This window comes from Ranitomeya variabilis, chromosome 1, assembly GCF_051348905.1.
Source record: "Ranitomeya variabilis isolate aRanVar5 chromosome 1, aRanVar5.hap1, whole genome shotgun sequence".
In the NCBI taxonomy this organism is placed as follows: Eukaryota; Metazoa; Chordata; class Amphibia; order Anura; family Dendrobatidae; genus Ranitomeya; species Ranitomeya variabilis.
In genome coordinates this window covers 712,272,257-712,283,257 of record NC_135232.1, presented here as the reverse complement: position 1 = coordinate 712,283,257, position 11,001 = coordinate 712,272,257, and the positions used below count along the sequence as shown (strand labels likewise).

The following is an 11,001-nucleotide window of genomic DNA, read 5'->3' as shown; positions in this document are numbered from 1 at the left end:
TTTTTAAAAATGAGTTTTGAACAGCTTGAGGGGTGTAGTTTGCAAAATGGGGTAATTTATGGGTGGTTTCTGTTATGTAAGCCCCTTAAAGTGACTTCAGAAGTGACTTGGTCCTTTGAAAAGTGGGTTTTGCTGTAAATGTGAAAAATTGCGCATAAAACTATAAGCCCTATTACGTCGTAAAACAATAAGGTTTCATTTTCAAAATGATGCCAATATGAAGTAAACATGTGGGGAGTGTAAATTAATAACTATTATGGGGGGTATCAGTATTTTTGTAAAAAGCAGAGAATTTCAAAGTTAAAAAATTGCCGATTTTTCCAAAATTTCCGAATATTTAGCATTTTTTTATATAGAAAGGTAAAATATATTGACTCCCATTTAGCACTGACGTGAAGTACAATATGTCACGAGAAAACAATCTCAGAATGGCTTGGATAGGTGAAAGCGTTCCAAAGTTATTAGCCCATGAAGTGGCACAGGTCAGATTGGCTTAGGCACTTGGGTACAAATAGGCCTAGGGCTGAAGGGGTTAATAAGCTACGTATATGTAAGGGCTATCATATCAAAAAATAAACTACAGACATGCATCTACCTAAAAATACCAAAGAGAATTAGTCACTCCGCTTGGTACCGATATCGTCAAATTTGGTTCTTGGCTCATGGACTAATACATGTATTTGCAATTCTCTGTACTGCAAGTACCTTCCCAGTAACCATCCTTTGTGAGTAACAAAGGAAAAAAGTTGTTTCCTTTTATGCTCACTTCAGCAACATCAGGAATCCGAAGTTTGAAGGAAACATTGCTATTTTCAGGCAGAACACCTTCCAGTGGTGTAACAAGATCAAATTGTTCTGCCCAGCCTGTGTATGCTAATGGGAATAGTGGCCATTTCACTGTGGGGTTTTTGCATATAATGAGGTAGTTACACTGGTGTCTATACACATTACTGATTTTAGGTTTCACATTCACATGCAGTACATATGTTCCTGGCTGTGGAAGGTGGACCCTTATCTGCACGTTGCCCTCTGTTAGGGTACCGTCACACAGTGCCATTTTCATCGCTACGACGGCACGATCCGTGACGTCGCAGCGTCGTATGATTATCGCTCCAGCGTCGTAGACTGCGGTCACACTTTGCAATCACGACGCTGGAGCGATGTCGAAGTCCCCGGGTAACCAGGGTAAACATCGGGTTACTAAGCGCAGGGCCGCGCTTAGTAACCCGATGTTTACCCTGGTTACCAGCGTAAACGTAAAAAAACCAAACAGTACATACTTACATTCCGGTGTCTGTCCCCGGCGTTCTGCTTCTCTGCACTGTGTAAGCACCATAGCCGGAAAGCAGAGCGGTGACGTCACCGCTGTGCTCGCTTTCCGGCCGGCAGGCGCTCACAGTGCAGAGAAGCTGAGACGCCGGAGGACAGACACCAGAATGTAAGTATGTACTGTTTGTTTTTTTTACGTTTACGCTGGTAACCAGGGTAAACATCGGGTTACTAAGCGCGGCCCTGCGCTTAGTTACCCGATGTTTACCCTGGTTACAAGCGAACACATCGCTGGATCGGTGTCACACACAACGATCCAGCGATGTCAGCGGGAGATCCAGCGACGAAAGAAAGTTCCAAACGATCTGCTACGACGTACGATTCTCAGCGTGATGTCTGATCGCAGTAGCGTGTCAGACACAACGATATCGTAACGATATCGCTAGAACGTCACGAATCGTGCCGTCGTAGCGATGAAAATGGCACTGTGTGACGGTACCCTTAGAGTTTGGAAGATGTGTCTTTGAGTCATCTCTGGAGTCATTTGTATTTCATCAGAGTGTAAAGTAGGAAAAATGCTTCATTCACGCAAAAATGCAAAACTGATAGTAAAGCGACCATCTTCTGAATATATTATAGGATCAGGGTGTGAAGGCTGAATGAGGCCAGCCTTCTCTATATCTGGACCTGGTCCCACAGGATTATGGAGACTAGAAGGGAAAGATGGCCATTTCACCTTGGGGTTTGAGCATGTTACTAAATAATTACAGATGTAGCCGGCAGAGCCATCAAATATCTGAAGAACGTAAGAGCCAAAGCGTGGGAGGCGAACATTAAGCTCTAACTTATGTTTCTGTGTGCTCTGTAAAACATGCATAGCCTTCGATGCGATCTGGACTTCTTCAGATTTCAGACTAACTGTGATATTTAATATTTGGTTAGTAGAAAAGCTGAGGGTGAAACATCCATCTTCCGTGTGCACAATTGGGTCAGGATGTGAAGGCTGGAGCAGTCCAGCCATTTCTGTGTCTGGATTGGGGCCTACTGGATTATGGAGAATACTTGGAAAGGGCGGCCATTTCACTTTAGGATTTGAACAATGCAATAAATAGTTGCAGATAAAACCATTATTGCTGTCAAATATCTGGAAAACATAAAAACCAAAGTTGGGAAGACGGATATTAAACTCAACTTTATGCTTTTCTGCCCTCTGTATAACATGGTATAGTATAGTCTGTATTTTATCAGACTTTAAGCTGCTGCTTAGTTTTACATAGTTGTTGAGCTTGAAACTGATAGTACAACATCCATCATCTGTATGAATTATTGGGTCCAGATGTGAAGGTTGGAGAAGACCCGCCTTCTCTGTGTCCGGATTGGGGCCAGCTGGGTTACGTATCTGCAGCGCCCCCACTGCCGCAGGGCCGAGGGGTACCCGGTACCGGGCCTCTGAGTCTCTGCTCTGGGGTTGTCACGGCGGCTAAGCCCCGGTCCGTGACCCTGCCGAGGGGCGCACAGTGAATGGTAGATGTGGATGGTGGTGGTAGTGCGGTGCAGTAAATAACGAGGACACCAGGTTGCAGTCTGTTTACCTCTTTACTGAAGGTCTCTGGGTCCTCAGTCCGGAATATGAATCCCCAGGCTGCGCAAGTCCGGCCGGTCCAATGGCACCTCCAGAGTTCTCTTCACAGGTGGAAATCTGTGCCTTCCTACTAGCGCTATGTGTTGTGGTCCTCCCCTGCTGTGCTTACGGAAAGTCCCCACAACTGTTGTGTCCGTTTCTTAAGTTCCCTCACAACTCGATTAGATGATGTTCTGCTAATCCTCCGTCCCTCCCTGATGTTACGGTTAGGACGGCACCCGTATGACGGGTAGGCTCGGAGCTCTTCCGGGACCCTAGAGTCGCCCCTCTCCACAAGTTACCCCCCAAGACTGCATAGGTGATTTAGGTGAGACAGCCCGCTTTTGACTGACTGTCCTGCCGTTGGTTTGAAGTATTGCCTGAAGCTGAATATAGTAATACTTCCTCGGCGTTCCGGCCGCCGGTTGTGCGCCTCAGTAGGATGTTGCCTCGGTCTTACAGCACGACTCCTACTGGTATTTCTCCTCTTGCTTTGATCTCGTTTCTCACTCAGCACAATATATCTCGCTTCTAATCCTTTCTTAGGGCACCGCCGCTATGCTGAGCAGGCACGGTCCCGTGACGTTCCTTCTTGTAGCCAGGCCTCTGTCAGGGTCCCAAACCTGACAGGGACCCTACCGAATCTTCCCCCACAACACCCTCTGCCACCAGGTGTTGTCTGGTCCAACCCCGTCAGCTTTCTGCCTAACTTCCTGCCTGACCCCCAGTTTTACCCACAGTGGTGAGGAGTGGCCTATCCAGTACTCCGGGACTGGGAAGAAAACAACAATACATGTCAGCAAAAAGACATACAATTTTTGTGAGTGCAATAACAATAAGCATACTTGAACAGAGCTTCCCTTTATGGGAGGTGAGAACACTTGAACGTTACAAACATGGTTAAATACTTTTAAATAACTTTTCTATAAATAACTCTTCTTACCCAACCGGGTATTCTACTAAGTGCAAAATTTTAAACATTAGTTCAACATTGCCTTTAAGGATGTACACTCTAAATCCACTAAAGACCTTCTTATACACATTATAAGGCTTGAGCAACTGTGCTACATTCTCCTACTTTACATCTGCAGGACCGCCTGTCCTAACGGCTCCAGACCTACTGCCTCTCCTTTCTTTACAGGACCGCCCCTTTCAGCCCGGGCCTACTGCCTTTTCAACTACTATACACAGTATAGAACATAACATTTACTTTCAGTTTGAAATCACTGAGCCATCCTTACATAGCTCCCAAGAGGACTCACTGACTAACCCCATACGGGTTCACTTTTCTGCCCTCATTCTTCTATCAACAGTATCAAACATTTCTTACAATCAACTAGCTGAATACATATAACTTTTACATGTAAGCATCATCATCACTTTCCTTTTTGTCAAGACATTATTGCTATCTATCAGTCTTAAAGCAATACCATTCTTTAAGTGCAACAAGTGAACATCCCCTTTAAGAGGGGACCAAGTCTTTATGAGGTAGCACATCTTCTCAAGCTACCAGTCCATACTCAGCAAAGGCTCCGGTGCGGTATCTTCGCAAAGAGTCCTTTAAGTAAAACCAGTAGGAAGCACCTTTAAGAAGGTGCAAACTATTTACAAGCAGTTTGTATCATGCACTGTTCATGATGCCAGCAGTTTTTGAGAACTTGTGCAAAAATTAGAAAACAAACCAAAAAGCAATAGGGATCCCGGGTCAACAAAGGGATCCCTTTAAGAATAACCCTAGTCGGGTTTAAAGCAGCAAAAAGCAGGGAAACAAACAGTTAACTATTTACAGTTTCAGGTTTCCGAGGTTTAGTTGAACGGCTTCCAGGGCTGCACCTGGCACTTAACCCTTCTTGGCCTGGGAAGAGTGAGGTCCAGGGTTACACCCAGTGCTGGACAAACGCTGTTAATCCGTCTTGCATGTACTGTTAAATCGGGTGCAGCGATGGAGGTCTGCGCAGCTTGAGTAGGGGCATTCGCTGCAGCAGAGGTAGCGGCTGCTGCAAGATCAGTCACTGGAATGGAGTCAGCAGTTGCGGCACTAGCAGTCACTGGAGTGGTGTCGGTTGTCAGGGCAGGGTCGTCCTTCATACCTGCTTCAGATGCGGTCCCTCCGGTGCCGATCTGCTCCGTCTCCGCTGGGGTCTGGAACGCTGGTTGCGGGGCCTTGTGCTGCGACGTTGTCATCTCTGCTCGCAGCATACCCCTTTCCGGCAGGGCCTTGCTTTCCAGCTTCGGAGCGCTGGGACTTCTTTCCTGTTCCGGATCAGATGAGGCTGCCGACAGACGTCTGGTGAGACTCCTGATGATGGCCTTCTTCCACCCGGCCTCAGTGCTCAGCTGCGTCCGCCGGGGTCGGTCGCTGAGCTCGTCCACTCCGGCCTGCAGGAATTCAGCATCAGCGTTGGAGGCCTGGTTGCGGTGCCCCTCCGGGTGGCTGGGGGAGTCCTCTGCTCCGACCCCACGCTCCGGCTCCGGGCGGCTCGCCATGGCGTCCTCCATGTCGCTCGCTCCTTCTTCCTGGTCCTTTTCCCGCTCTCTCCTTCGTGGGCGGTTTCGTTTTCTCTGTCTCTGCCCACCATTGAGGATCAGGAGGCGGATCTCGGCTGCTGACGGACACGTCCTCAAGGGGCCGAGATATTTAGACTGGGCGGCCATTGTCTTTCGCGCTCTTCAGCTTGTTCACGCCCACTTCCACGCCCTTCTTCTTCTCCTGCGCTCTCCCTAGTGCTGTAATGGCGGCGGTTTTGGCGCGAACTTTTGGTGGCAAGTGACAATCCACAGTCTTTGCAATAAAGTACAGTCCAAGCACAGTAAATCACAGTTCCAAGGCACACATGACCTGATTCTTCAGGCTTAAGTAGATCCTGTTTGTGACGCCAAGTTTGCAGCGCCCCCACTGCTGCAGGGCCGAGGGGTACCCGGTACCGGGCCTCTGAGTCTCTGCTCTGGGGTTGTCACGGCGGCTAGGCCCCGGTCCGTGACCCTGCCGAGGGGCGTACAGTGAATGGTAGATGTGGATGGTGGTGGTAGTGCGGTGCAGTAAATAACGAGGACACCAGGTTGCAGTCTCTTTACCTCTTTACTGAAGGTCTCTGGGTCCTCAGTCCGGAATATGAATCCCCAGGCTGCGCAAGTCCGGCCGGTCCAATGGCACCTCCAGAGTTCTCTTCACAGGTGGAAATCTGTGCCTTCCTACTAGCGCTATGTGTTGTGGTCCTCCCCTGCTGTGCTTACGGAAAGTCCCCACAACTGTTGTGTCCGTTTCTTAAGTTCCCTCACAACTCGATTAGATGATGTTCTGCTAATCCTCCGTCCCTCCCTGATGTTACGGTTAGGACGGCACCCGTATGACGGGTAGGCTCGGAGCTCTTCCGGGACCCTAGAGTCGCCCCTCTCCACAAGTTGCCCCCCCAAGACTGCATAGGTGATTTAGGTGAGACAGCCCGCCTTTGACTGACTGTCCTGCCGTTGGTTTGAAGTATTGCCTGAAGCTGAATATAGTAATACTTCCTCGGCATTCCGGCCGCCGGTTGTGCGCCTCAGTAGGATGTTGCCTCGGTCTTACAGCACGACTCCTACTGGTATTTCTCCTCTTGCTTTGATCTCGTTTCTCACTCAGCACAATATATCTCGCTTCTAATCCTTTCTTAGGGCACCGCCGCTATGCTGAGCAGGCACAGTCCCGTGACGTTCCTTCTTGTAGCCAGGCCTCTGTCAGGGTCCCAAACCTGACAGGGACCCTACCGAATCTTCCCCCACAACACCCTCTGCCACCAGTTGTTGTCTGGTCCAACCCCGTCAGCTTTCTGCCTAACTTCCTGCCTGACCCCCAGTTTTACCCACAGTGGTGAGGAGTGGCCTAATAAATAGCACCCTTAGCTCCCCCTGGAGGCCCGACTGTGAAATGTATTGGTGTATGTGATACCTGGTCAGATGAACTCCTTCAGTGCCATCAGACGTACCATAGCCCCCCTTAGCGGCAGAGCCACAGTACTGCAACGACCAGGACTCTGGGGCGCTGCATATCAATGTTGGGAAAGGCTGACATGTGACATTGGGATTTGAGCATATTATGAGATAGTTGCAGACATACCCAATACCAGCATCAAATATTTGGAGAACATAATGACCAGATTGTGGCAGATGAACACTAAACTCCACTTTTTCTTCTTTTACTGCTTGTATAATATGATTAAGAATGTTTTTTCCTTCACTAGATTTGAGACAGGCTGTAATTTTTAGCTTTTTCTTCATGGCAAAACTTACAGAGCAGCACCCATCATTTGTATAAATGACTGGATCTTTGTGTGAAGGGCAGTAGAGCCCAGTTTGCTCTGAAAACAAGCTTGGACCAACAGGGTTAATGAGGCATTTGGGAATCTTCATTTGGTTGTCAATAACTTTGCAATCAATTCTGTAATCCAAAACCATCTGGTAGACCTCTTTTGTATTTTGTTTCCTTGCATAAATTTGTAAAATGTGATGACCAGTCTTTTGGGGATAAATATCAAACTTGGCTTCATGATCAATGAGTCTTAGTAGACCAGGATCTTCTGTTTCTTGTAGAGTGAAGAGGAAGAGCAGGTCGTACTGGCTGTCTACAGTGATGGATACTTTCCCGTTTTCTGGAAAAGAAAAACATTCCTAGTTACTATAATAATACTGATCTCCATCATGTCTTAACTAAATGTATTTTCCGAATACCAGGAAATGATTCAACATATAGATATAGTGTTGGCTACCTTTTTAGAGCATGTGTGTGTAATTCAGATGCAACAGATAATTTTGCAACTTGGGTAAAAAAAAGTGTTCTGGTTACTTGTTAATATTGTCTGTTTTTTTATTTTTCCCCTCCCTAAATTTACTTTACCTGCATTTGCATTAAACACAATTAGAAAATTAAATTCAAACTGTACTATTTTTGTCAGCAGCCTTTTTTCTGCCTACACAGGTGTAGAAGAGAGGACCGGGCTACACGTGCTGCAAAAGCGCCGGGTCCGGAACTGCTGGGGACGCAGCAAGTCGGTAACCTGGGTGAAGGGGGAGTAACCAGGGGAAGTAGGTTAAAAGGGGTTTGCACAGGAACTGAAGAGGGCTTTCCGCCAGAGCGCTGAATGGGTGCGGACCGTGTCTGCAGTGAGGAGATGATAGGCCGCAGCATGCAGAGACAGGGCGGCCGCCTGAGAGACCTACCCATATCGGCGGGTACGCAGGGAGATGTGTGCCGGGCAGAGCATCACAGCACGGATGTTCAGGTATTGGCCGGCACACAGAGGAGCGCACACCGGACAGAGCATTGCAGAGCAGCCATTGAGGTGACGGCGGCTGCTCAGAGAGACACATGCCGAGGAGAATCTTGCAGAGATCTCTACTATTCTGCTCTATTCTGCAGTTGAATGGACTAGGGGCTCAGCGGGCAAAATCAGTGACCACTGTTGTGAATTCCGTTCTTGGGCTCCCTCTGGTGGTTTCTAGTGGAACTTAGCAGCTGCATTCACTAATCGGTTCCCTGGTCTTGTTATTTAACTGGGCTCTAGTCTGTAGTCAATGCCAGCTGTCAATGTTCCTCCTGTGGACTCAGTCCTTTCCTGGAAGTGCTCTGTTGGCCAGTTCATTTCAGTTTAAGATGCCTGCTAGTTTTTGGGGTATTTCCCTGCTTATGACCTTCAGTTCAAGTTAATGTTATGTCTTTTTGTCCAGCTTGCCAGTATGAATTATTTCGGCTAGTTGGAAGCTCTGGGGTAGCAGATTTGCCCCTCCACACCGTGAGTCGGTGTGGAGGTTATTTTTTGTAAACTCTGCGTGGATATTTAGTTTTTTAATACTGACCGCACAGTAGCCTTTTTCTATCTCTGTCTATTTAGATAGTTTTGGCCTCCTTTGCTAAAATCTAGTTTCATTTCTGAGTTTGTCATTTCCCTCTCCACTCACCGTTAATATTTGTGGGGGGCTATCTTTCCTTTGGGGGTTTCTCTGAGGCGAGATAGTTTTCCGTTTCCATCTTCAGGGGTAGTTAGCTCTTAGGCTGTGAAGAGGCGTCTAGGCAGAGATAGGAACGCTCCACGGCTATTTCTAGTGTTGGTGTTAGGTGTAGGGCTTGCGGTCAGTAAAGTTACCACCTCCTCAGAGCTTGTACATGATTGGTTTTACCCACCAGGTCATCTCAGGACTGCTTCGTAACCATCAGGTCATAACAGTACAGCTGGCCCACAATGTGTTAAATGCTTCTCAAAAGAGGGAAAAAAAAAAAAAAGGTTCTGAGTCAGTGTTTTTTTTTTTTTTTGTGTTGCTTGTTTTGTCCTTTTTTTTTCCCCTTGATCTTTGGATGGTTTAGAATTTGGGTGCTGAGATGGAGGTTCAGGGTCTGTCTGCGCGTGTTGATCATCTCGCTGCTAGGGTACAGAGTATCCAAGATTATGTTGTCCAGACTCCGGTTTCTGAGCCTAGAATTCCTATTCCTGATTTGTTTTCTGGGGATAGATCTAAATTTTTGAACTTCAAAAATAATTGTAGATTGTTTTTTGCTCTGAGACCCCGTTCCTCTGGTGACTTCATTCAGCAGGTGAAGATTGTTATTTCTCTGCTCCGGGGAGACCCGCAAGACTGGGCATTCTCCCTTGAGCCAGGGAATCCTGCATTGCTCAATGTAGATGCATTTTTTCAAGCACTCGGACTGCTTTATGATGAACCTAATTCTGTGGATCAGGCAGAAAAAATCTTGCTGGCCCTGTGTCAGGGGCAGGAAGCAGTAGAGATATATTGTCAGAAATTTAGAAAGTGGTCTGTGCTTACAAAATGGAATGAGGATGCTCTGGCGGCTATTTTCAGAAAGGGTCTTTCTGAAGCCCTTAAAGATGTTATGGTGGGGTTCCCCACGCCTGCTGGTTTGAACGAATCAATGTCTCTGGCCATTCAGATTGATCGGCGCCTACGTGAACGTAAGGTGGTGCACCATATGGTGGTGTCCGCTGAGCAGAGTCCTGAGCCTATGCAATGTGATAGGACTTTGACGAGAGCAGAACAGCAGGAGTTCAGACATCAGAAGGGACTGTGTTTTTACTGTGGTGACGCTACTCATGCTGTCTCTGTCTGCCCGAAGCGTACTAAGAGGGCTGCTAGGTCGGTTACCATCAGTACTGTACAGCCTAAATTTCTCTTGTCTATTACCCTGATTTGCTCATTGTCGTCCTTTTCTGTAATGGCATTTGTGGATTCTGGCGCTGCCCTGAACTTAATGGACCTGGAATTTGCCAGGCGCTGTGGTTTTTCCTTGGAGCCTTTGCAGAGCCCTATTCCCTTGAGGGGGATTGATGCTACGCCATTGGCCAAGAATAAACCTCAGTACTGGACACAGTTAGCCATGTACATGGCTCCGGCACATCAGGAAAACATTCACTTTTTGGTGTTGCATAATTTGCATGATGTGGTTGTGCTGGGGTTTCCATGGTTACAGGTACATAATCCTGTGCTGGATTGGAAATCTATGTCTGTGACTAGTTGGGGTTGCCAAGGGATACATAGTGATATTCCTCTGATGTCAATTTCTTCGTCCCCTCCTTCTGAAGTTCCTGAGTTTTTGTCGGATTTCCAGGATATATTTGAGGAGCCCAAATCCAGTCCCCTGCCTCCTCATAGGGACTGTGATTGCGCTATTAATTTGATTCCTGGCTGTAAGTTCCCTAAGGGCCGACTCTTCAATCTGTCTGTGCCAGAGCATGCCGCTATGTGGAGTTATGTGAAAGAGTCCTTGGAGAAGGGGCATATTCGCCCGTCTTCGTCACCGTTGGGAGCGGGGTTCTTTTTTGTTGCCAAGAAGGATGGCTCCTTGAGGCCCTGTATAGATTATCGCCTTCTCAATAAGATCACGGTCAAATTCCAGTACCCTTTGCCTTTGCTCTCTGATTTGTTTGCTCGGATTAAAGGGGCTAGCTGGTTTACCAAGATTGACCTTCGAGGGGCATATAATCTTGTCCGCATCAAACATGGTGATGAATGGAAAACAGCATTTAATACGCCCGAAGGCCATTTTGAATATCTTGTGATGCCTTTCAGGCTCTCTAATGCTCCATCTGTGTTTCAGTCCTTTATGAATGATATTTTCCGGGAGTATC

At 47.4% G+C, this 11,001-nt stretch overlaps 1 protein-coding gene across 1 annotated transcript in view; it reads right to left on the bottom strand.

Moving 5' to 3' along the window:
• Positions 1-1,849: 1,849 nt before the first annotated feature.
• Positions 1,850-11,001, bottom strand: part of LOC143798511 (kyphoscoliosis peptidase-like) — a 34,590-nt gene continuing 25,438 nt past the window's right edge. Inside the window, exons 4-5 of the mRNA XM_077281116.1 lie at positions 6,885-7,515; positions 1,850-2,561 (exon numbers count right to left, since the gene is read on the bottom strand). Of these exons, the coding sequence (XP_077137231.1) occupies positions 1,850-2,561; positions 6,885-7,515 (1,343 nt within the window). The remainder of the gene's footprint in view (positions 2,562-6,884; positions 7,516-11,001) is intronic.